Source organism: Castor canadensis, chromosome 3 (assembly GCF_047511655.1).
Source record: "Castor canadensis chromosome 3, mCasCan1.hap1v2, whole genome shotgun sequence".
Classification (NCBI taxonomy): Eukaryota; Metazoa; Chordata; class Mammalia; order Rodentia; family Castoridae; genus Castor; species Castor canadensis.
In genome coordinates, this window is record NC_133388.1 from 118,230,229 (window position 1) to 118,257,825 (window position 27,597).

Sequence of the window (27,597 nt, forward strand, 5' to 3'; positions counted from 1 at the left end):
AATATCCATTTTTACCCCCACGAAGAGCTGTATCAAGAACAAGCCAGACATGGTGGTATAGTATAATTCCAGCACCGAGGCTAGATGACTGCAAGCTCAAGGCCACCCTGTCTCAAAAAAAGAAAAAAAATACCTGCATAAAAGTATCCTTAAAAGAGCTAATGCCACATTGAATTTATAATCTACAGAGCTATTTTTCATCCCCACTTACTTCCTCGAGATTCAAGAGTACTCCATTAATGTCTCAGAATTTCTTCCAAGCCAATGACAGCCACTCTGAAAGTTTTGATGTAGGGTTTGACATCATGCTTGTGAAAATTTACTGCAATAGTCATCTGGCCAACGATATACATAACTCATCCTGCTTTCCAAAATATTAGAATATAAAAACTAGGCACCCTAATCAGTGAAATACAGCATATCACAGAGAATATCCCTCACTATGCATCCTAAAGGAAGAAGCAAGTGAGGACTTTCATGGTACTGTATTTTTTACCAAGAAAAAACATCCACTTATATGTTTCCATTTGAAACTGACTCATATTACATCTGGCCTTGGCAACATAAATACAGATCATTTAAATTTAACCCAGTACCTCGTAAGCAAAAATTCAAGTCCCAGAGGAACTATGAAACAGGTTATTATAAAGGATTTTACTAATTTGTAGCATACAGATTTTTTCTTCCTCCTTCCCTTCCTTGCAGGCAGGTACTGTATTACTTGATCCACTCTGCCAGCCATTTCCTTCATTCATCATTTTTGAGACAGGGTCTCACTACATGTGTAGGTCAGCCTAGATTGTGATCTTCCTGTCTGTGCTTCCCCACACAGCCATGATGACAGGTGTGCTTCCCCACCACACCCAGCCGTTGGTTGAGATGGGGGTCACACAAAGGTTTTTGTTCAGGCCGGTCTCTAAGTGGGATGTTTCCATACTCCACTCCCCACTGTAGCTAGGATTTCAGGCTTGAGACAGCACGCCAGCTTTCCAGAATCTTTTTATTATCACAATTCAATAAATTCTTTTTATCAAGAGGCAACTAAAAACAGTGAAATCTTGTTACAGAAAAACTAACACTGACAAAATTTATAAAACAAAGATTCCTACAGCATTACTTTTTTTTGGAGCAAATGAGATCTTCAAAACCCCAAAGCCATTAAAAATCAAAATTTATAGGTTTGTCACAGATTTTTGTCCCTGTGTGTGAGGTGGTACTGAAGTTTGAGCTCAGGGCTTCACACTTGCTAAGCAGGCACTCTACTATTAAGCCACGCCTCCAGACCCTCTGACAGGTTTTTAATAAACTCATTTGGCAGCAAACACCCAATCTCAACAGATGTAAAGTTCTTCATGTTATATTTATCCCACTTAATGTAAGAGCACTGCATTTCATTATAAAAATGTTAGTATTTATGGAGGGGATAAACCTGTTCAAAGTACACTGTATGCATATTGAAATTTTCACGACATGACTCCTTTGTACTATTAATGACTACTGAAATAATTTTAAAAATGACTGTACACCATGAAAAAAGAAGAGAAATATTAGGATCTGATTACTAGGAACTGGCCTGATCCCACTTGGGTATTACATAATAGATGATGCTTACCACATCATCTTGATAAAACCTGAGAAATTTGGAGTTACTAAATATTTCAGACTGCAAAAGTTTTGATTAATAGATTGTAGAACGGTATCTACCATGGGCACTTTTCTTCTACTATGGACTTTCAGATCCATATCTGACCGAACATCAATTACAAAGAAAAAGAACAACACTTACAGTTCCTTAAAAAAAACAAAAACAGTTCTTTCTTAAAGCTTACACAATGCCATCTGTCACATATAAAGTTGGTTCTTCTAATACACCAGCAATGTGACATATGGTTTAACTTGGTTTCCAAGTAGAAGAAATAGATTTTCATTATACTTCCTTTCTACTCAGACCTCTTTGAAAAAATTGAATTTAGAGATATAGCATGGCAGGAAAAAAAGTTAAATAACACTCATGAGATAAAACTACCACGACCATTCTCTATACTCTAACCAACTCAGGTAAGTATTTCACTCAAGGTTCTTTAAGAAATAAACTGTGGGCTGAGTGTGTTTCAAGTGGTAGAGCGCCTGCCTAGCAAGTTCAAGGTCCTGAGTTCAAAGCTCAGGACCACCAAAAAAAAATAGAAATAAACTACGATGATCTGAATGCATGAAAGGAGCAAAAAGCAGATGAGTATAAATTAATTCAGTGACACCTGTCTTTGAGTTTTACTGTGTGTTAGATAATGTGTTAAATACTTTACATATATTACCTCATCCTACCTTCACAATAAACGCACATGGGAATCTAGTATCTCCATTTTAGAAATAAGGACATCAAGGCCGAGATATGTTTGGAAACTTCAAAAGGTCATAGGATTATTAAATAGAAAAGGTTGGATTTATCCCATTCTGTCAAATTACACTCCATTGCCTCTCAAAAATACTTTTTTTTTAGTGGCACTGGGGACTGAACTCAGGGCCTCATGCTTGCTAGGCAGGAGTTCTTACTACTTGAGCTACTCTCTCAGCTCTTTTTTGTGAAGGGTGTTTTTGAGTTAGGGTCTCCTGAACTATTTGCCCAGGGCTGGCTTTGAACTGTGATCCTCCTGATCTCCACCTCCTAAGTAGCGAGGATTACAGTTGTACGTGTGTCACCAGCACCTAGCTCAACAAACACTCTTAACTCTATGTACTAAGCTATGTTCTGTGCTAAGGATACAGCAGTGAGCAAGACAGAAACCCCTCTTACTTTACAGAATTTACCTTTGGTGCTGAGGACTGAACCCCGTACCTCACGCAGGCTAAGCTAAGCTAGTGCTCTAAAAATGAGCCACACAAACAGCCCCACGGAATTTAAAAACAAACAGAAATCTTTGAGTATCTATATCAAACCCTCAGTTAGACAAAGAAACTTAAACCAAGAAATGGAAACTGACTTGCTCAAGGTCATACCAAGGAGTAGTATAACAGGAAGGACAAGAAGTGCAGAGGTCAGAGATAAGGCTCAATGTAGTGGAGCACTTGTGCAGCAAGGCCTGGTGTTCAATCCTCAGTACCACAAAACAAAACAAAAAAGAACTGCAGTCTCCTAATCCTTAAGCAACTGCTCCTTGCATCTAGTAGTCCACCAGGGGCAGTTCTGCTCTGTGAACTCAGGTAAATAGCAATACTAAGCAAGAAGCTGCATTCTATCCCTTCCCGATCACCTACCTCCAAATGTCAAGTCCATTACATTGCAGCATCTGCCACGGATAATGATGCAAGCGAAAGAAAGACTCGACTCTAACTTCTAAAGTCCTATTTCATTAGTGGTACTGGCTGAAAAATAAACTATAGCTATCACACTACTTTATTACATTGTTGGTACTCCTATCTGTTTAACAAAAATAAGTGCTTTACAAATGGTGATATTCCAATTTGTACTGAGTGCCTGGTATATGTAAGACTGTAAGTATGCAATCATCCCTCTCTTCAAGCAAATGCAAACAGGAGGGAGTCACAGAGGATTTACATGGGCTATATGTCTGACAGATCTATACCCAAATCCATGCTCTTGTCATTTCCTAATTGTAAGACCTTGATAATGTTCCTTGTCCTTTTCAAGTTTCTTATATATATAGGTGAGCATAATTCATTGACCTTGAAGAATAGGTGAAACGGTCAAATACAATAATACAGATGAAGTATCAAAACAAAGGAAAGGAGCCAGGTATGGTGGTACCTGCCTGTATTCTCAGCTCCTCAGAGGGGGAGGCAATAGGATTTTGAATTCAAAGGCTAGACCAGACAAAAGTGACACTAGTCACTACCTCAAAAACAAAATACAAAACACAAGAGCTGAAGGTATGGCTCAAGTGACAAGAGCGCTTGTCTAGCATGAGTGAGCCTGAGTTCAATCCCTAGTACCACAAACAAAGGAAAAACAAAGGCCTACCACAGAAGAAACAGTTGACAAAAATACGAAAACAACAAATTATTTATTTACACCATTAACAATATTCTCAAAGAGCCTTACGGCAGCATGTTCAGTGGATATACTTAAGATCAACAGATTCACACACTTCTACATAGTATTTATTAAGAGACTGCAAGGTTAAAAATTACGTACTTATTAAAAGTTATGTATTGTACTTAGCAGAATACTGGGCTCAAAGTAATAATTCAACGAATGGTGGGTGTTTCTATTTAAGTGTAACATCTATGGTTTTAGATACTCAAAATTATGACTTCTTTTCAGACAGGGTCTCAATCAAGTTTAGCCTGGAACTCAACATCCTCCTGCCTCAGCCTTAAGTGCTGAGATTATAAGTGTGTGCCACCATGGCTTGATGTTATTTATTTTTTAAAAAGGAGAACACTAGCTTGGCATGGTGGTACAAACATGTAATCCCAGTTATTTGGAAGATGGTGGTAGTAAGATCAGAAGTTTGAAGCTAACTTGGGTTATATAAGAAGCTCCAGACTAATCTCAGCTATATATCAAGACCCTGGCTCAAAAGTAAACTAACAACAAAAAGCAAATTACCTAAAGAATTCTTACCTCTCACTAAGAAAAAGACAACCCAACTAAAAAGTGGGCAGGTCTATGGATGTAACTCAGAGATAGACCACTTGCCTAGCATGCATGAGGCCCTGGACTGGATCCAAGCATTCACCAGAAAAAAAGGGAGGATCTGAATGGACATTTCTCCAAAAGATACACAAATGGTCAACAATGAAAATATGTCCAGTATTGTTAGTGTTATGAGAAATGTGAATACAAATCAAAACCATGAGATACCACTTTATACTTACTAGGAAGGCTATAATCAAAAAGGTAATAACAAGTGTTGGAAAGATGTGGTGAAAATGAAGCCCTCATACACTGCTGGTGGGAATGCAAAATGGTGCAGTCCCTTGGGGAAGCAACAGATCTTTTAGGAGGAGGGGAATGGGGTAATTCATTGACAGGTTAAATAGGGCTGGGAATGTAGCTCAATGGTAGAGTGCTTGCCTAGCATGCACAAGGCCCTGGGTTCTATCACCAGTCTAGCAAATTAAAAAGAAAAAAAAAAAGGTTTTACATAGTTATCACACTTTACTCTACTCTTAGGCATATACCCAACAGAAATGAAAACTTATGTCCACAAAAACACAGGTACAAGAATGCTCTCAGCATTACTGATGTAGCCCAAAGATACATGAAAGGATGCAAAAAACAATGTGGTCCAGGTACAGTGGGCTGGACTATTCAGCAACAAAAAGGAATAAGGTGCTGAGACAGGATAACACCAATTGGCCTTTAAAACACTGTACTAAATATGGAAATATCACAATGAAACACACACCCTGTATTTGTACAATTAATATGCACTAATACCATGGAGCTGGGCACTGGAGGCTCATGTTTGTAAATCCTAACTACTCAGGGAGCTGAGACCCGGAGGATCACGGTTTGAGGCAAACCCTGGCAAACTGTTTACTAAGATACTATCTCCAAAATAACCAGAGCAAAATGGACTTGAGCAGTAGAGCTCCCGCTTTTAAATGCAAAGCCCTGATTTCAAACCGCAGTGCCACCAAATTAAAGTAAAATAAAGTAAAAAATGTGTGTGTGGGTGGGGAAACCCTAAACATTATACTAAGCCAGAGGCAGTAACATGAGCCCAAGAAACCAGCTACTCAGATGGCTGAGGCAGGAAGATCAGGAGTTCTAGGGTTAGGCTGGGCAACACAGTGAAACCCTGTCTCAAAACAAAACATTGTGCTAAGTGAAAGAAACCAGTCATAAAAGATCACAAATTGTATGATTTCATTGATATGAAATTTCCAAAGATACAGACACAAAGTACATATTAGTTCTCATGGGAGTTTCAACTTTTTTAATTCTCATTTTTAGGATGGGCATAATATTTATCTTGAATAGATGTCTGAGCAATAACTAAGAAAAAACAGAAAGTACTGATACTTAGCAGAATACTAGGCTCAGAGTAACAGCTCAATAAATTGTAGCTCTTTTTATTTGTGACATCTATGATGTTATTAAAACAATGCTATCCAATAACAGCATTCAAACGTGACAGTTGTAGCATGCCTGCCTAGCAAGTGCAACGCCCTGAATTCAACCCCCAGTACTGCCAGAAATCAACAAAAACCTCACCTACTGGGCATGGTGCATCATCCCTCCAAGCATTTAAGAGGCTGCAACAGGAGGATGATCATAGGAGTCCAGTAGTTTGAGGCCAATTTGGGCTAAGTAACTAGACCCTGTGTCACAAAAGGGGGGGGGGGTGAAGAGACTCCTGAGAGAAAAATCTAAAACCACTGAAAAAAAGAGAAGCAAAGTTTACCATAACCCTACAAACCCCCCCCCCGCCCCAACTAACTTCTATTAATTTACTGAATATTAGAAAGCTATTCCTGAGCTGATTACGTTCTTTGGGGAAAGGGAAGGAGTGTCATCTGAACTTTCTCTTTATTTCATCAGCCTGTTTAAATTTCAAAAGCATGGGGGGGAGAGCTGTAAATGACCCAATTTTGCCTTTCATTTTGGGAGTAAGTTTTCATATTTATAAAATTTTGAACTATTAAAAAACTTAAAAGAGTTGAGATGAAAAATTAGACTTGAGAATTTCCTGGAATTTATCCTTATTCTTTCCCAGATGAAGTTAGAGAGAAGATGTTCCCAACAAACGGCTTTTATCCCTGGGTGCTTCTTCAGGCAGTGAGAAAAATTTCCCAATTTAATTAAAGTAACAGAAATGTTCAACCTAACAGAAAACCAGAAGTCATCACTTGCACTGGGGAAAGGACCCAACTAGTAAGAAAAATGAGTGGCACAGGTTAATATCTGGAAACAGAAAACAAACAGGAAATACTTTAAAAGGCCCAAATTGCAAATATGGATTAACAGGGCATGAAATTAAATGCTGGGCAATGCACCTGTTGAGGAAAAGAGGAACAGGGGATGTCTGAAGACTAAAATATTTAGTGTTAATACTGGTTCCTGGTCTGTCAGAGATGAAGCATACAGTCCAGTAGAAAAGCTGGTTCCTGACTTAAAGCTACATTACTTGATTTACACAGCAGTACTTAATCTTTGATTCAGCCTCTTAATCTGTAAAACGGACGTACCTGAGGTGCCCGTAGCTGTGTTATGAGATACAAAACCAGTTGGTAACTCTAAAGTGCAAATCGGAGCATCTCTTTTCTTTCCCACATTAGCTTGACACGGAATTTATTTCATGGACTTACTTAAGAAACTATTTCGGGTACTCTGACAGTGAAAATGTGCTGAGCGCAGAGTAACAAACTCAGAGGAAAACAATCCTGGAAATTTAGTGGAGAACAGATGAGTGCGGAGCAAAGGGATGGAAAAGTGGCACACGGGGGACAGACAAACAAGCAGAACCGGGCCATAGGAGGACCTCATCCAAACCTCAGGAGAGCAGGCTCAGGGCGCGCACATAGGTGACACGACACCAAGTGTCTTTAATCGCGGCCCTTCTGTACTCCGCCACCGACAAGATCTGCATTTAAAAAGGCCTTTAACTGCTCTCCTATACGTGTATTTCGAAATACTCTTCGCTGCTAAGCAAGCCGGCAGCGCGGCTGGGACGGCAAGCGGCTGCACGGACGGCGTTCTCACGCCGGAGATGGCGCGTTCCCACGCTGCCGTCCTGAGGTCGCGTCACAAGCTCGGCGCGACGCTCGTCCCGTCCCGGCCGCCGACCGCGACCGCCCCACGGCGTCTTCTGTGCAAGCGAGGGAGGCCCTCTTCGCCCTCCGAGCCCCGGGGTCCGTTCGCGCGTCTTTACTATCAAAGTTGAAAGCCCAGAGGGGCCCTGCCCTACTTCCTAGCTCCGTTAGGCTCACCGGGCTCTACCCGCAGGGAGGACAGGGGCTCGAAGGACGGGAGCCCAACGCCGGCGGCCGCGGGGCCCGGCGCCCTCGGCCGGGACACCCTCCCGCCCGCGCGTCTGGAGCCGGTCCCACGCGGACGACTCCACGCCGGGGGGCTCCCTGGAACCCCGCGGCCCAGCCCGGCCTCCCTCCCGGCCCGCCCGCCAGCCGCACTCACCGCGTTCTTCTTCTGCACCATCTTGTCCATCTTCTTGGCAATGCGAACCACCTCATCCTCCATGGCTCCGGAAGCCTTTCCCGCGCCCAGCCCGCTGGGGACGGGAAGATGGTGAAGCTGGGGCGGAAGGGGCGGTGGGAAGCGAGCCTCGGCGCTCGGCGACCCGGCCACAGCAGGCCCCGGCCTAGTCCCCTTCCTCGCGAACCGGGCCCGCGGCAGCGTTGGCGAAGGCGCGGCGGAGGATACGGCCTCAGGCCGCGCCAGTCGAGCTCCGCGCGCGTCGTTCAGGCGCTACGAATCTACAGCAGCCGCCGCGAAGGGGCGGGGCGAGCAGAGATCCCTCCCCGGAAGGCGTGGCTCTCCGCTCCCGCCCTGAAGACGGTGGCCAATTGGGCGGCGCGGCTCCAGCCAATCGGGGACGCGCTTTGCGGCGCGCTCTCCTCCGGCCCCGCCTCTGAGCCCCCGGGGTTTTGCAGTCAGGCTCCTGCAGCCTGGAGAGTAAGCTGGAAAGGCAGGCGTGGTGGCTGGATGACACTTTGGCGGGTTTGAGGCTGTGGGAGCCCGACACCTTCTCCACCCAGATGGATACGGAGAAAAAGCCCCCTCTCCACCACATCGCCCATCAGGACACAGACTTGACTGATTGAAGCGTTTTAATTTTTAAATTTAGGGGGTTCCTAAGCTCCTTGACAATCGAGACCTAATCGTGGACACCGCAGTTTGAATATAGTTGAATAAGTGAGAGAAATCTGATCAAAGAAAGTAAGCAAATCATCTCACATGCTTATGGAAATCGTTGAGGAATTTGGCGCCCTTAAGACTAACGACAAAAAGCCAAGATAGAAAACTGGCAGTATTGTAGAGCCTGGGATCCTCCAAAGGTTTTGAACAATTGCACCTTTTTACTGCCAACCCATGGCATTTGCACTCATAACCCCATTCCAGACTTAATCACCATTAATCAAAATCTGCCACCTAATCATATTCTTTCTATACTGACATGACACACTTTTCCTAGTTATAGCTCACTGTCTGGGGGAAAAGAATCATTTGGACAGTTTGTCTATTTCATTTTAAAAATCACCTTTTCTCATTAGTATTTTGAACTGACATTGTGATAAGAATATGGGCAATAACTGATATCCTAAAATATTTATTGGGATTTGTCAACTTTTGTAAATATTCTATGTGTCCCAAAAAGCAAATACAAAGTTCTGTATAGAACAAAGTTTCTGTCCACTGGTCAGAAATTGTATCTTTCTGGTATTCATCTTTCTGCTTGCTGTTTGTTTGATGTATCAATCAATGAATGTTTTTTTTAAATCCCATTATGACTTTGGAGTTGTACATTTACTCTAATAATTGTGTTTTTCCCCAAAATAAGTTGATTACTTTTTTACTGTGGAAAACTCACATAACATAAAATTTGCCATTTTAACAGTCTTAAAGTACACAGTTCAACGACATTTTAGAACAGTATGTATTGTATAACCATCACCACTGGTTATACGATACTTCCCAACATTTTCCAAAATGTTTCATCACCTTTGAAAGAAATCCTATACTAATTAAGTGCTTGATTAATTGATTCCCTCCTTCCAACCCTTGGCAGCCACTAATCTATTTTCAGTCTCTGTGGACTTGAACATTCTGAGCATTTCATATAAATTTTGGAATCATGAGATATGCCACCTTTCAAGATGGGCTGCTTTCACTTAGTGAGATGTTTCTGAGGTTTACCTATACCTACATTGCAGCATGCATTAGCATTTCATTCCTTTGTGTGTGTGTGTGTGTGTGTGGTACTGGGACTTGAACTTAGGTCTTCACCTTGAGCTACTCCACCAGCCCTATTTTTGTTTATTCTTCCATCAACTGATTGGTGAATAAGTTGCTTCTACCCACCTTTCACTACTTCACATTTCCAATCTTTAAAAAAAAACTTTTATTATCATATTATAGTTGTACTGGGTGTATACTGTGACACTTACAAAACTGCTTACAGTATATCTTAGTTAAATTCATCCCTCTATCATTCTTTCCAATTGTTTGCCCACATTGGCATAGAACCTCAATCCTGCCAATCTCAGCCTCCCAAGTAGCTAGGATTAGGAGTGTAAACAACCAGTGCCTGGCTTTTTTTTTTTTTTTTTGTAGTGGTACTGGGCTTTGAACTCAAGGATTTGTGCTTGCTAGGTAGGTGCTATACCGCTTGAACTATGCAAAACTTTACCACAGATATGTATGTATAGGAAGAAACATAGGCTCCATAGAGACTGGTACCATCTGTAGTTCCAGCCATCCACTGGGAGTCTTGGAACATATTCCCTCTGGGACTACTATGATCAGGATAGTCTGGAATGGATAGTATCAATGGAATTAAGGGGGCCCTTACTGCCTTGACAGAAATTAACTATGAAGAATAATCATGTTTACTGGAGAGCAGAAATAAGACCAGTGTGGTGGAGTTACAGAAAAGCAGATTTCTACTTTTTGAAGGAAGGATTCCCTAAAAATTCAGGTGTTTTGTAAATGGAACTTGTTCCCAAGAAATAGTGATCCCCTTGCTGGTGGAAGTGTTTTATTGGAGAGTAGATGGCTAGAATTGTCAATCTAGCAGGGATACTGTGGAACAGTTTAGAATTAGGAATGAAAGGATCTCCTCTGAGTTTTGTGTTCATTGACCCTAAGGCAAAGGAAATGACAGGAGATGGAAGCTAAAGGAAAGGCTGACTTATGCTGAGTTCCATCCAGGTGTCCTTGCCTACCACCTTCCCTGTGAATTTACCACAGGTCTCTTAGCTCTTATTATACAAGCCCAATGCCCTTGCATTTCTCCCTCTTTTATCTGTAAACTCTACCTGTTAGGAGAGCCTACTCTCCCAAACTGCAGCCTTGTTATGTGAGCTGCTGCTTGGTTTTAGTCTCTTTGGATGCCTCAGGCTGCCCTGCCCTTGCTCCTGTCCCTGACCATAGATAGCTTCCCGATTGCTCCAAGTTCTGCCCATCATCTGTTTGACAGGAGGCTGGCAGATCAGGGAAGTACAGAAGATGGAGAAACAATGACTGCATGCTATTGTAACTATATAAAATTATTATTTAGCTGGGAGGAAAAAAGCACTTCCTACGTAGATGTCCAATGGCTCAGCAATTAAGAGAAAGGATGGACAAGTGTGATAGGCAATTTTCAAAGGAAGAGGTGCAAATGGCCATAGATACATGAAGAAGTGCTCAACTTCCATGGCCATAAAAATTGCAAATCAAGACTATAGTTAGAATGGCTATCTTTAAGAACACAAATCATAGCAAATGTGGATATGGTGAAACAGCAAGCCTTATACACTGTTGGTGGGAATGTTGCGTAGTATAGCCACTATGGAACAGTATGCAGATTCCTTACAAAACTAAAAATAGAGCTAGTATAGGATCCAGTGATACAGTCCTGAGGATATTCCCGAAGAACGTAAGTCAGGCTACACTAGAGGCAGCTGCACACCCATGTTCATTGCAGCACGATTTACAACAGCCAAGCTATGGAAACAGCCAAGATGCCCCACAACTGATGAAAGGATTAAGAAAATGTGGTATGAATTCTTTGCTCCCAGTTCCTTCATGGGAAGCAGGAAATGTTTTTCTCTCTTCCCCCCTTCCCCTTTTCCATACTTCAACCTGTTACACTAAAATAAATCCTTAAAAAATGTGATATATATATATATATATATATATACACACACACACACACACACACACACACACACAATGGAGTACTACTTAGCCATAAAGAAAAATGCAGTATTGTTGTTTGCAGGTAAATGGTGGACATCATGTTAAGTGAAGTAAGCCAAGTTCAGAAAGAGAAAGGCTGCATATTTTCTCTCATATGTGGAAGATAGATCCAAGAGCTAAACATATACACAAAACAAACAGGATCATATACACATTCATATATAGAACTTGATTGAAATAGTGGAACTAGTCTATGAAAATCTGGGGAGGAGGGAAAGGAAAAGAGAATGATAGTCAACAATATGGAAATCTGTGCAGGTAGATGACATAATGATAGGTACTGAAAGCTGTTGAATAATAGGGATAGGAGGGAAAGTAAAAAAGGAGACAAAATTGACCAAAGTACAGTATTTTCACAGCTGAGATACACTGAGAAACCCCCTTGAGCACTGACTTTGGAATTAAAAATGAAGGACAGGTCTGTAAAATAGGTCCTTTGGGCAGGGGGAGGGTGAATGGAGGACATATTCAGAATTTTCACAATGAATCCCCACTCTCCTCCACAATTAACGTATGCTAATAAAAATACTTTGAAAAAGAAACATATCCTGGGGGCAGGTGGACCCAATAATACTTTGTAAATCTGTAGGCCTACCCTAGCCTCATAACCTTGACCTTACCGTGACTTCAGCCTCATGGGCTGATCATAGGGAGGGGCTTTACACTCTGAGCCCCTTCTTCCTTAATAAAAACTGGTGCCAGGGTTAAAAAAAAAATAAAGGAGCATTTTTAGGTGATGGCACTAGGATCAGGCCATGCTTCTTTCTTTCTCACTTAGAATGAACATACTAGTATGATGTGTATCTGCCTATTGGACTCCTGAAAGATTAAAGATGAATTCTTTCACTGAAACCAGTGCAGAGGCGCCACCTACAGGATTTGTGGAAAAGAGATTCAGTATTTTCCTATTAGACAGGCTTTCAGCATTAAGGTGAAGTGTGAGGCCAACTGAAAATTACTATTATTAATATTCAAAAGAAGATACCTTGTAGTTTTGCTGAGGTAAAACATATATCCTAGGAGATCTAGGAGTGCCAAAAAGTGACGGTGTGCTTCTAGGAAGGATGTCAGAACTATGTTAACAAAATTCTTCTCTTCTTCCTAAAAGACCCACCGTTGACCAAGGCTTTACCCCTTTGACTCATAAATAATTTTTCTCTTCAAAATATTGTCTTAATTGAGTAAAGAATAATCACTAGGAGGTGTTTCACTTGAGAGATTTGGAGTGGATGAGAACAATGCAGGCTTTTGACCTTGGCAGATGGAGGTTTGAATGCTGATTCTGATGGCATTGCATCTGTGACCTCTGACCTGAAAGATTAACAGTGCTGACCTCGCAGTGTGTGCATAAGGAGTGAAGATGAACAGGTTCCTAGCACCCAGACTGAAAACTGCAGGGCAAACTGTTCTGATTTTACCAGTTCTCACCCCAGAGGGTGTTTGGTGTCTAGGATAACAGGACACCTGGAGATCTCTGGACACTGCTCTAGAAAGATGACTGGGCTTGGCAGTGGAATGCCACGACTTTAACCACAAAAGCTTTCCTCATTAGTCTGTGCTCCCTGGGACCGTGTGTGTGTGTGTGTGTGTGTGTGTGTGTGTGTGTGTGTGTGTGTGTTGCTGAGGATCAAGCCCACGGTCTTACATGTGCTAGACCCCAGCCCTGACCTTTCCTTTTCCATTGTAAATTATTTGTGCCTCCCTGATGGTATTGCTGACTTGCAAACACTGGATTTAAGTAGGTTTCCAGTGTCTGGCATCCTGCTTGCTGATAAAAAATATAAAATGAACTAATTCAATGAATATCCAAAGTCTAGAAAGATGCTATGACAGGATGTGCTGTTAATAAATAACTGTTAATAAAATGGGTATTGATTGCTATTTTACCTGTTTTTCATGACCGTTCTCATTGATGACTTGTCGGAAAGGGCTGCTGAACAAGATGTATGTGGCCAGTCTCACTGGATCTCCCCTTTTGATGCAAGCACATCTTTGAATTTCTTTAGGTTTCCATGGCAGTGTTCGCCTAGCTCCTTTTAGGAAAATTCTGGATCTGAGTTGGTAACAGCCATAGACCTCTGAGTTTCTGCTAAAAAAGACACTGTTGTTCTTTCTACCTGTACTGTAGCGCCCTCTGCTGGAAATGCCCACAAATACAATTGACTTTTGAAGCTGGTCTGTGGGCACACTTCTGAGTCCCAGCTACTAAGGAGGCTGGCAGGAGGGTGTCTTGGGCCCAGGATCTCCAGGCCAGCCTAAGCAACACAACCTTGTCGCAAAAGAAAAAAAAAGAAAAGCTGTTCAAAAGAAGCATATTTCCTCTCATTCACAGGGAAATATGACCCCCTTTTCTTTTCTCAGTGCAGGGATAAGATGAGCATTTCCACTTCCTTTTTATTTTCCCTCCTCTCTTTTTTCCACAAATGTTGCTGAAAAGTGGGGTGGGAGAGGAGATATTCTCCCAGCACCTTTGGAAAACACACATACATTACTCTTGTAATTGAAAAAAAGGTCATAATTGTATTTTAAATTTATTTATTTTAATGAATGTGATAGTAAAGTTTATTTGGAAAGGAATGCACATTCAATGGACTGAAAGCAGGTCATCTCTAGAGGGAGAGGAAGAATGACCTATTTTTATGTTTATAAGAGATGGGATCTCAGCCAGGTACTGGTGGCTCATGTCTGTAATCCTAGCTAATTGAGAGCTGAGATCAGGAGGATTGTGGTTTGAGGTCAGCCCAAACAAAGAGTTGGCAAGACCCCATCTCCAAAATAACCACAGCAAAATGGACTGGAGGTGTGGCTCAAGTAGAAGAGTGCCTGCTTTGTGAGCAGAAAGCTGATTTAAACCCCAGTCCAACAGAGAGAGAGAGAGAGAGAGAGAGAGAGAGAGAGAGAGAGAGAGAGAGAAAATGAATCTCATTATGTTGTCCAGGCAAGTCTTGAACTCATGAGTTCAATTGATTCTCTTGCCTCAGCCTCCTGAGTAGCTGTGACTTTTTCTTTTTTCTTTTTTTAACAAAACACCTTCTAAAATACCAAGGACCCTAATTCTTAGAGGAATGGTTTGGAGAACCATTTTTCATAATAGACTTAAGAACAGTCTTCCCAGGTTTTAGGTGGAAAAGCATCTGCATGTTGCTCCCTGGATCCTGGTTGACTTTTCTGCCCTTGATGTGCTTCTTTGTGGAGACACCAGCATAAAAGTGGGCATGGACAGAGGAGGGAGGAGTTGCCAGATACAACAAAAGACATTCAGTGAAATTGGATTTCAAAGCTGGATACCACTCATACCTGTAATTCTAGCCACTTGAGAAGCTGAAATCAGGAGGATCACAGTTTGAGGCTAGCACAGACAAACATCTAGCAAGATCCCATTCCCAAAATGATCAGAGCAAACTGGGCCCAAGTGGAACAGCCCCTGCTTTGCAAGTATGAAGATCTGAGTTCAAACCCTAGGCCTACCCACACCCCCAAAAAATTGGACTTCAGAGAAATAACAAATATATCATTAGTATGTGTATGTTTTAAATATTGCATGGACCATACTTACAGTAGTTTAACTGAAATTTGATTTTAACTGAGTATCTAGTACAATTGTTTTTTGTGAGTCTGGCAGTAGTAATAGGGGGATTTCTGTAGAAAATCCTGATGGGTCATTGCCATCTTGCCTGGCAATGAAGGGCAGAGCCTCTGGCTAAAGTAAGGGGAGTCTATTTTCAGGAGCAGCATCAGCACAGGGTAGAATAGAACAGGGATGGAGAAGGGGGAGGGAAGGAATGTTTCCAATACGCAAAGGTAAATCAGCCAGTAGGCACTGGAAACATGGACTTGATTCCTGGACTTGTTGAAAACCTACTTTGAACTTGGACCAATGATTATAAGCCTGTGTGGCGGGTTTCTTGTATGACTCATACTAGTCCAACATAGGATTGTTGGAGGGGTTAGCATGAGATGAGTAAAACTCATTTGAAAACCTGACCAAGGAGCCTCATAAGGAAATGTTTAAGGATTGGGCACCTGAGGACATGGGACACCTGAGAGCCTGTGTACAAACTTTTCAGCAATGAGCTCACATCATTTTAAAGCAAAATATGCAGCTAAAGTGTTGATGTCTTAAGTGTTAAGCCCTTGTCACATATTGAGCAACAGGGCCTAGGACAATTACAGATGCATTTGTGAACTAGTGTTAAATGTGTTCTTCAATTAAATCTCAATTTTTCTTCCTCTTTGTTGATCTGCTGGAACTCTTCAGTGGAATTCACACTGATTAGATGCATAATGTGCCATAAAAAGTTTCATTCTTTTTCTTCCCTTTGTGGTAAAAGGTGATTGCAGTAGCTGAAATTAAGACTAGTGTATTTGCACTATGTGCATGGGTCAAATAGTAGAGCACCAGTCTAAAAGCTGGAGGTCCTGAGTTCAGACAATAATACCTTCATGACTAGTGTATTTATCCCTGTTACCAAATAAAGATCTGGCCAATTACAAAGGTTTTTTCCTTGTTTATCAGTTGCTAGGTAAAAAGGATCTTGCATAGCTTCAAACTGACATCATTCTACACAGGGAGAATAAGGCAGGCAGCCTGCTGTGCTATAACATTCTCATAAAAATAGATGAATCTATCAACCTTTTATTGTTTGTATTGTTTATGGCTTAACTAGATCAATAGTCAAATTTATCCCCACTTCTAATTTATTCTTTAGCATTTAGTGCATTGTTTGCACTTAGATGCTATTGCCAGCTGCCAGAGTGGTTTCTTTTTCTTCTTCCTTTTTCTGTTTTCTTTTTCCCACTCTCTCCAATGTGCAAAAAGAAAATCAATGCAGAGGACTGCAGAACAAGTTCTGAAAGCACCTGTGTTGTTCTACACACATCAACAGTCATGGACACAGGATATTTAACTGCCACCTGCCACATAGGCCACCAACCCCAGGTATATCAAGAGAAATTACAACTCATTCAGGTGAGCTTGCTGCACTTTCCACCCTGGAGGAAACTACATAGTCCAGCACAGCTTTCAGGTACTGATTGCACCACTCCTGGACAAACTGTTGGTCTAATAAACGAGAGAAATCTCCAGCTCTGCCAGGTGGGGGAGGGGTGACTCACCCTGTGCAGCCTGGGAAAAATAACAATGCATTCCATCACCTTGGGGGAAATTGTAGGGAGCTGAAATCAACTGCCTCCTCAGAGAAGAAGTTTTGAACAAATGGTTCAGTTCAAGCTCCCAGGCTTGCACTGCAGGTGGGAGGAGCTAGCCAGTGCTCACATGAATTCCTCTGTGGAACCACTTTGGAGAACCCACTTACTCAAACAAGCTAACCCTGACTGCCTCCTCTCCCCCAGGACCAGCCTGGGCTTAAATATTCTGAGCAAAACCCTCTCAAAACCTGTCTGGTAAAGAGGGGCACCGCCCAGCCCACCATATCAATCCTAAGGAGGAGCAGGGACTCAGTGAAAGCCCCTATCAGAAGGGAAAACACTCAGATTAAAAACCAGAGGGAATTGCTTTTTGACCTTTTGGCTGAGATCAAGTGTAGTGTCTGTTATTATCAGTTTAATAAAAATCAGAGGGAAGTGCCCAGTGTACTCATTGAACTCAGAGGGAAACCACTCCTCTCCACAACAATGAACAAATTTGGACAATAAATATATATTAAAAAAATTTTTTTTAACTTATCTCTTTTTTCCATTCTTTTGCAATTTTAATTTGAACAGGCTCTTTTGCTCCATTTTCCACTGTCTCCCCCATTTTTCTTTCTTTTCTTCTTTTTTCTTCCTTCCCTGTGTTTATTTTCCTCTCTTCCCCCTCTCCCTTCCTCCTCACTGTTCCTATCTTTTCCACACTAACCAGTCACTAAATGGTTTGTTATACCAACTTTGCACATCCTTCTTATCCATCTGCAGTTCCTGACAATAGCTCCCTCTTCCTCAAGGACTGAACTACACCTTTACAACATTAGGGCCTGTTACCACAATGCCCCTATACCTCATATCTCTTCAACCTCTTTCTCCATACTCTCCTCCACAACTATGTCTATCATTTTTATTATGTGAATTACAGTCTCAATGCAAACAACTTTTCTTTCTCCAATACCCACTGTGTATAGATAATTCAGCCAAAGTTTTATATACTATGTAATTAAGTGGTTCAGAAGAGAATCTGAGAAGTTGTTGCAGGTCAGTGAACACAAATGATACAACAACATAGGTAACAACAAAGCTAGCCAAAACATAGAAACTAAGTCAAGGGAAAGATAACCCAACTAATCAATAACACATGAACAAATCTCAAAATAGAAACATGGAGAATAAAAGAAGACAGGGGAATATGACTCCTCAAAAGGTTCACAATCACACAGTTGAGGATTTAGTGGACAGTGAATGGGAAGAATCCTCAGTTTCTGGAGTGAGAAGAATGATAACAAGAATGTTTAAGAAGTCTAAAGAGGAAATACAAAAACAACAATAAATCTCAAGACAATATGGATAAAAAACTTAGAAGACCCAGAGAAAATCCCATGAACTCAAAGAGGATATAATCAAACATGGGAATGAAACCAAAGAGATTATTTAAAAATGAGATAAATGAAATAAGGAAGACAATACAAGATGTGAAAGAGGTGCTTAACAAAGATATGGAAAATCACACAAAAAAGAATCAAACAGAAACCCTGGAAACAAAAATTCCTTAAGTCACATAAGAAATACAGTTGAAAGCCACTCCAGCAGACTGGAACAAGTGGAAGACAGAATTTCAGGACTTGAAGACAGAATAGTTATCCAAGAAAAAAAATCAGAAGAATACTTAGCCAAAAGACTGAAGAATTATTAAAGGATATTCAAGAACTCTGTAACTCCATCAAAAGACTAAACTTTCAAATCATGGATATCAAAGCAGGAAAAAATGTGCAAGTTAAGGATATAGGAAATATAACCAACAAAGTAATAGCAGAAAACATTCCAAATCTTAAGAGAGAGATGCCTATCCAGGTATGGGAAGTCTCCAGGACACCAAACAGACATGACAAAAATAGAAACTCTCAACAACATATAATAGTTAAAACAATTAGCACAGAGAACATAAAAGAATATTGAAGGCTGTAAGAAAGAAAAAATTGCAACCACATCAAATTTTTTAACATAAACCTTAAACGCAAGAAGGGCATGAAGTGAAGTATTTTGAGCACTGGAAGGAAACAATTTTAAACTTGAATACTTTATCCAGCAAAGCTATCATACATAACTGCAGGAGAAATAAAAACCTTCCATATAAACAGAAACTAAAACAATGCATCACCATTAAGCCAGCACTCCACAAGATACTCAAAGGAATCCTACACACAGAAGATGAAAATAAACATAGGGAGAGATCCAAGATGGTGGACAGCAGAAGGAAGCAGACACCTTGAGCTCCATGATTTTAGAAAAACACTTTAGAGTTGTGCTAGCTACATGTAGGTAATTCTAATTTTTTTTTTTAGCTAACTAAATTACCAACAATACACAGGATGCACATAAAGTTCAATGACTGACTATTAAAACAGCTCTTAATTGCATATAACAGCCGGGAAAGTCCCAGAGTGGGCTGAGACTGGCACAGCTGCTGTTCTGCTTGGGGAAAGCCATTGGCTGTTTTTCACTTTTTTATCTTTCCTTTCTTCTCTCTTTATCTTGGAAAAATCAGAAGACTGCAGAACAAACTGAACTGGATTCTATAAAGTAGTAGACCCATATCACTAGGACTCAGCCTACCTGCACCCCAGCCAGACTGAACCCAACTCTGCTGGAGTGAATCTGCAACCCCAGCAGGCGAGTACCACAGATCAACTGCTTTGGAAGGAACTACATAGTCCAGCACAACTGGTGGGCAGATTGCACCCCCAGTGAACAACTGAACACTATAGATGGAGAACATAATTCACCTATGCCTTGGCAGGGCAGGTCAAAACGTGGAGCCAACTTCCCAGAGCAAGGACAGGGCCTATCCCTGAGCTTACCTCCTGGGATTATGGGCAGGGCACAATGCTGAATTGCCTGATCTTTCCTAGTTAGCACAGGCTGCTCTTGAATCCATGATCCTCCTACTCTTCTTCTGGAGTGCTAGGATTATAGGCACACACCACCATGAGCACATTATGGTTTTTTTTGAAGCTAATTCACTTAAAACAGTTTTAATGATATTGTGTGTATACATTCAGCTCAGCTTCGTATTTTTGTGTTTCTTATTTCAGGGGTAGCAATGGCAGTGTAAGACATAGAATTATATTGCAACTATGACTAGGGCATGGCAAAATAATCATCCAGGACAGGGAAATTTATTTCCATTGATGTACTTAAGCAACTAAGGACATATTATTAAACAAATAATTTGTGTTAAAAATAATTGTTTACCACAGAAAATTAAAAATTTGGGACTTAGAATATAGGCTCATTTCACCAGAAACTCAAAACATTTGTTTCACAGAACACCATATTACCACAAACTGGACAATATGAACTAATTCCCTCTGCCATTACAAAAACGTTCTACTAAAACACTCACTAGAAGTTGGGCACCATGACTCAAGTCTGCAATCTAAGCCACTGTGGAAATAGAGATAAGGAGGATTTCAGTTTGGAGCCAGACCAGGGCAAACTGTTTATCCTCTTTCCCACAGGCTTAGAGTTTAAGTAAATTTCTCAAGGTCACACAGTAAGTGACGGAGCAGGGATTCTGGACCATAATCTTAACTGGCATGTTCAATTCCCCGTTACAGTTAATTGCTATGCTTAATTCCTAAATTATACATACATATGTGTATGTGTGTATAATCATCCCTCCATATTCTCAGGGGATTGGTTCAAGGCCATCCTGCAGCTACCAAAATCTGCAGATAATCAGGTCTCTTATGTAAATGGCATGTTACTTACACATAACCTATGGGTATGCTCTTGTACACTTTCAAATATTTTTTAAATCTGGGGATGTGGAACCCAAGGATAGGGAGGTGGACGGTGTGTGTGTGTGTGTGTGTGCGTGCGTGTGTGTGTGTGTGTGTGTGCATGTGTGTGAGTATATGTGTGTATGTCTGTAGCTAAATGTCTTAGAATTCAGAGATCACTCATAAGACATGGATGCTTAGAAGAGTTTTGTCCCCATTGGCTTTTGGGCATTCTGTCACCCAAGGACAGCAAGAGGGCCTTCACCAAGCACTGATGCCATGATCTTAGACTTTCCAGCCCCCAGAATTGTAATAAATAAATATCTGGGTCTTCCACTGTATATGACACGGACCAAGGTTATCTGGGCTTTCCTTTCAAACTGAATTTGTTTATTGTCTGTGATTAGCAGGACAGCCTGTATTCTAGGTCATTTGACTAGAGTGACTGGCAGGCCAAAATCCATTACCATATTCCTCAGCCTAAAGTGGCCTGCATTTCATGATGATCATTTGAAAACATAAAATTCTGAGGATGAAGCCTGGCTGCATGGTAGCATACACCTGCAAGTCCAGCACTTGGAAGACTGAGGCACAGGGGTTGTGACTTTCAGGTCAGCCAGGGATCCATAGCAAGACCTTGTCTGGAAATACAAAAATTGAGGATTGAGCCTCAGAGCACAGAATCCCAAGGATATTCCTTTTTTCGAGGAGTCCTTCGTGTGTTGATTCACCAATTTTTATTAATTTAAAGTAATGTGTTAGGTGTATTTTCCATTGTTTAGGAAGTGAGAAATGGAATGGTAACTTCCATAAAGTCTCATGAGATGATGGAAATCCATGTTCCTGCTGATGTGACCATCCAGGGAAGCAGGGTGGTATCCTGTGAAGGGCCCAGGCACTGGACTGCCTGAATTAAAAGCTAGCCCACCATGTACTAACAGTGGGAAGATGTCAGCTGCTGGCCTCCTGTACTTCAATTCCTTCAGCTTGAAAATGGGGAAAGTAGTCTTACCTTCTCAGTTTTGCGGGGAGCTAATGCACAACTCCTGGCACATATATGTGTTCAGTCACCTTCAGCTTTTGTCATTAGCATCTCTGACCCATACTGGGCCCTTCTTTAGAAGCTGCTATGGTCACCAGAGAGAGAGAGAGAGAGAAGAACTCTTGAAATGACCTTTCACACCATTCTCTCTGTTTCTCTGTAGGAAGGAGGAGATTACTTACAAAGCAGGTGCAAATACCCAGATTTCTCAGCATCCCTCACAGCATCTGCTACACAGTAGGGCTCCTGAGAGCCTACTCTCTCAGGTTTGTTGAATGATTGTCAATACCCTGGCTGAAAACTGCTTCTTGTTCCCAAGACATCAATAGCTGGCTGAATAGTTTATACATCTTAATAGCATCAGCCTAGTGTCCTATGAAATGGATTTCTATTAGCAGAGACTATCATTAAATATACATAATTCTGTTAAAAGAGTTTTCTGATACATCTTGTGGTCTCCATGAAGATTACCATATTAACATACTATTAGATATGAAGATTCTAAGATCCTCTGTCAGGAAGGGTGTGGGAAACCTAGGGGCATCTCAACAATATGCATCTTTTGAGAAGATTCTCCCTCATAGCTAAGCCAGTCCCTGATGATCAAGTCATGTGTTTGCCATTTTTGTCACAAAGGATGAAGCAGCTGTAGAAATGCTTAATATTCTCCTGAACGTTATGTCTGCATGGGAGAAATGAGTGTCTGTGATATGTAGCACTCTGTGCCATATAAGGTGATGTCAACCTTGACTTTCAGCTTCTTGCTGCCTTCCTTGATTTGCAAATTCCTCAGTGGGTGTTTCTTTTTCAGGTCCATTTTAACTGTGATATGGAACTGAAATGTTATACAACCTGGAAAATAAGTTGTTCTTTCACTTGTTTGTTTTTTCGTTTTTAGGTTTGTTTTGCCCTTTTTTTTTTTTCCATTCAAGACAATTAACCTGTTTGCGAAGGCAGATGTTTCTCACCCATCCTGCAGGATCTAAACCCTTCAGCAGCTAGTACCATTGGCTTTAGTCAGTTACTTCAGACTTGGTTGGAGATTCAAGTTTAGAGTGCTAATGCAGTAAGGTTAGAATACCTTTCTGTCACACTCAGGAGTCTGTGCCTGGTGGACAGGTCACTGGGTGATTCTGGAAAGCACCTCTCTGAAAAGTGAGTGAGGAGTACTTAGATGGTTTCAATGGAGAGGAGCTTTGCAACAAAGAACAGAGCACAATGACAAAATGAGAGAAAGCAGGAAATCTTGTCAAGTCAAAATCTCCCAACACTGGAGTCTTCTTTGTTTTTGCAAGCTTGTGTTTAGCTCCAAAACAAAGGGAGATAAGCCAGGAGAGGTCTATATGCAGGCAAACAAAGATTCCAGTAATAGTCACATGAGCACACCTACAGCCCCAAATAAGCTATTAGATATGACAACACCCTTGGCCAATGGCTTAACTGCAACTTCATCAGATGTGATGAGACCAAACCACCCAGCTAAATCATTGACATTCAGAAACCATTCCAAGTAACACATGTTCATTGTCTTTTCCTGTTATATAATGGTTTTGCTGTGAAACATCCTGACACAATGAACTTCCTTATTTAAATTTGAAATTGCTTTGAACTAATTACACAACCAAAAATTTCCCATATTTTGGCGTTACTTTGTAGAAAAGTTGGTAAGAAAAGAAAAAGGGGTAGTACTATATAAAAATACACTTTTTAAAAGATGCCTTACATTTCCACAGAGTGAGTTTTGGTGTTCTATATATAGAAAATATAAATGCATCTGGGATAAGATCTCTTTTATCCTTAAATTAAAATTCTATTAGTTTGTAAATTTACTGAGCTCTCATTTATTTATCAGCTGAACAGGTGAAATGTTATTCTCAGTTGAATAAATATTCCAATTTCAACAAACACATAGATAGCAGAAATACTAAAATAAATTTTCATTACTAAATTGTGAAGGTTTGGAATATATTAAATATATTTATATACTAAAACTGATGATTTTTAAATTTTATCTTATCCAGTGATTATAGTAGCCCCTTTAATCTCAGTCAAGATCCATACTAAACATTCTTGTTTTAAATAAACAAATCCAATGACAGGTTAAGAAATTTCAAAGAAAGAGTAGACCAATCTCCTTCATGAATGTGCATGAGAAAGTTCTCAAGACTTAACAAATCAAATTTATCAAAATATAGAAAGATAATATATCTTAACCTAGGGAGAGCAGTCCTGGGAATATAAGACTCAACCAAAATTTAAAAATCAATATGCTTAGCCAGGTGCTAGTAGCTCATGCATATAATTCTAGCTACTTGGGAGGCAGAGATAAGGAGGATTGCCATTCAAAGCAAAACCTGGGCAAATGGTTTGGAAGTTCCTATCCTGAAACTACCCAACACAAAAAAGGGCTGGTAGAGTGACTCAAGTGGTAGAGCATCTACCTAGCAAGCATGGGGTCCTGAGTTCTAATCCCAGTACCACTGAAAAAAAATCAATATCCTAATTGATTCTGTTAATAAGCAAAAAGAAAATCCCATGCACTCATTTCAGATGATGCAGAAAAAAATTGGGTCAAAGCATTTAATGCAAGACTCGACATTATGAAACTAGTAGGAGAATATTGGAATAGGCAATCAAAGAGATATCTTTGATGCTCCTATGTTCATTTTAGCACTACTCACAATAGGTAAGACACAGGGTCAGTGGAAGTTTCCATTAGCAGATGGATGGGTAAAGAAAATGTGATATATACACACACATACACAAACAATGAAATATTATTCAGTCATAACAATGAAATCTTGTCATTTGTGGCAAAAGGGCTAAGATGGGAGGACTTCATGCTAAAAGAAATGTTACAGCTGGGTACTGGTGACCTACTCTTGTAGACCTAGCTACTTGGGAGACTGAGATCAGGAGAACCACAGTTTGAGATCAGCCTGGGCAGCACTTCCCAAAATCCCATCTCCAAAAGAAACAGAGCAAAATTGACTGGAGGTTTGGCTTAAGAGGTACAGCACCTGCTTTGCAAGCACAAAGCCCTGAGTTCCAACCCAGTCCCACTAAAACAAAAAAAGAAATGTTAGACACAGAAAGACAAATACTACATGTTCTCACTTCTATGTGGAAACTAAAACAATTCATTTCATAGATGTGTAAAGTAGAATAGTACTCACTAGATACTAAGGAGGGAAAATAGAGGGGGTTCAGATAAGGGAAACCACAATACAGTTAGATATGAGAAAGATACTCTGATGTTATATTGTACAGTTAGAGTGACTAGAGATAACAATAATGTGCTGTATACTTCACAGAGCCTAAAAATATGATTTTGAAAGTTTTCATCACAAAGAAATGATAAATGTTTGAGGAGATATTTTTGATTACTCAAATTTGAGCACTTCAGATAGACACATATATCAAAACATCACATGGTTCTCCAGAAACATATACCATTTTTATATGAACAAATAAAATTTATTTTAAGGTGTCATCTAAATAAAAAAAAGGAAATAGAAAATCCAATAAATAACAACATAAACAAGAACATGCCAAACCTAAGGTTAGTCGGTGGAAAGAAATAATAAAGAAACTAATGAAAAGGAGACTAAAAAACACACAAAGAATTAACGAAACAAAGAGGTGGTTCTTTGAAAAGATAAACAAGATTGACAAACCCTTAGCCAAAGTAGCTAAAAGAAAGAGGGAGAAGACCCAAATTCCTAAAATTAGAGATGAAGAGGGGGAAACTATACAGAGATGGCTGGAGGAGGAGAAGGGTAAAGACCTCTGAGAAGGTGGCATCTCCAGAACATAACAGCACTTCTTGAAGAATGAAGGCCAGAAGGAAGGGAAGAGGATGGAAGGGGAAGGAATGAGAAATGTCCTGGAGTTTCTTAGATCAGGTCTGCTGGGGAAAGACCTTAAAGAGCTGAGGTGGGCAGGCTGTTCTGGGGATGGAGAGGAGGTATGGGGAGGGACACCAATGTACTCACAGAAGATCAGAAGGCCCCATTGCAACTTTGGTGCAGTCCTGGTTTGGTCCTGGAAAAGAATCCAAGGAAAACGGGTGATTGGACCAAGAGCCACTCTGAGTGGAGAGGAGTATCTTTGAGGGGTGGGAAGAGCAGTACCTGGGAAGTAGAAGACCAGTACTGGATCCAGCTGGGTGGGGTCAGACATTCTAATGTGATCAGAGACCCTCAGGGACATGGTGGGGGTGGTGGTAGTGGAAAAGGGCCTGTGTAGAGGACTGGATGGGGGATACCCTGGATGTGATTTCTAAATCACATCATGGAAGCATGAGACACAGCTGTGAGGAGTCAGGAAAGGGACTGTAAAGTGATACACTGTCCCCTGCTGACCATTGTCATCCACCTCCTGAGGCCTGAGATCCAAGGCCCCTGGGTCAGGGGTCTGCAGTGTAGGAGGGTCCAAGGCAATGACCAGAGAGTGGCCTCTTAGGTCCCCCAGGTAGCTAGAACTGGGGGCTCTGTGAAGGAGCCCATGAACCACTGTCTTGAAAGCTGCACATAAGCGCCCAGGAAGAGCTGGCCCTACCCCCACCCTCAGTGGGTGGGTGAGGTTGGGGCAGGGGCTGCACCTGCTTTCATGGTGACCCTGCCCAACCCTCACAAGCCTTTTTCCTTCATCTTACTCACCCACCAATGGCATGGGATCATTTAGGCCAACTTTCACATTCCCTGATGCCTAGCATCCCCTTGCATCTGCTTCTTCTGGCAACAAGCTGAAGAGCATGAAGGACCATACAGTAAGCCAGGAGACCCTGAGGGACCCGAACCCAGTGCTCAAAGAGCAGCTGACCCAGCTGCAGGATGACAACATGAAACTGCAGGCAGAGCAGAATGTTAAGCAGGAGCTGGCCAACAAGCTGGGCCAGCTGCAGGAAAACCTGGCTGAGCTCAAGACTTTCATGCTGCTGAATAGCCAGGAGGCTCCCGGCCTGCAGGAGGAGGGAGACCAGAGCCTGTCCTACCAGCAGGAGGCCCCAAGCTCCCAGAGCCAGACAGCAGTGTGTCTGCTGAGAGCTGCTCCCTGGAGGTCATGGCAGAAGACAGGGAGCCTGAAGGAGGCCTACACCTCTACACACAGCTCTCCAGAAGGATGGGCGCCATTGAAGAGTGCATTGCTCTCTATGAATCCCAGAGGGCAGTGCTGAAGGAGATTGAAGACGAGAAGGTGGAGACCATCAGCAGGCTGGCCAGAGACAAGATGGAGATAATGTGGGATCTTCAGGATCTGAAGCTCCATCTTGAGGACCAGCGCAGAAAGTGGCAAGGCAAGTTCCTGGTAGCCACCCACAACTGTGCTGCTGAGCCCACCTCAGCCCCAGGGCCCCCAGGAGGAACGGTTTCTTGTTTTGAAATTGTATTAGTCTTTCTTTTCTTTGTTTCTTTCTTTTACCATATTATTGGTGTAGTGGGCGCTCATTGTGATATTTACGAAAGTTCCTACAAAGTTAAATTCACCCCTCCATCATTATCCTTACCCCCTCCCCCATTTGTGGAATAGTTTCAACAGGTCTCCTTTTTCCATTTTCATGTGAGTACGTAATATTTCCACCATATTTACTCTCATACACCCTTCTTATTACCTCCCCCTCCCACTGGTACCAACCCCCCAGAAAAGACCTGTTTTACCTTCCTGTTCTCTGTTTGAAAAAAGACATTTTTGTTTGTTTAAGATATCTATGCAGGGAGTTTCATTGTCACATTTCT

At 41.4% G+C, this 27,597-nt stretch overlaps 1 protein-coding gene and 1 pseudogene across 4 annotated transcripts in view; one reads left to right on the plus strand and one right to left on the minus strand.

The window, feature by feature from the left end:
• The window catches only part of Tcea1 (transcription elongation factor A1), a 70,162-nt gene that overhangs the window by 24,151 nt on the left and 18,414 nt on the right, over positions 1-27,597 (minus strand). Inside the window, exon 1 of one of the 4 annotated variants that reach the window (XM_020165359.2) lies at positions 8,102-8,394. The exons of the other annotated variants lie outside the window; for them this stretch is intronic. Coding sequence (XP_020020948.1) covers positions 8,102-8,164 — 63 coding nt within the window. The 5' untranslated portion in view covers positions 8,165-8,394. Of the gene's footprint in view, positions 1-8,101; positions 8,395-27,597 lie in introns of those variants that run through there. 4 annotated transcript variants of the gene reach the window in all.
• LOC141421951 (U2 spliceosomal RNA) lies at positions 17,398-17,618 on the plus strand (annotated as a pseudogene).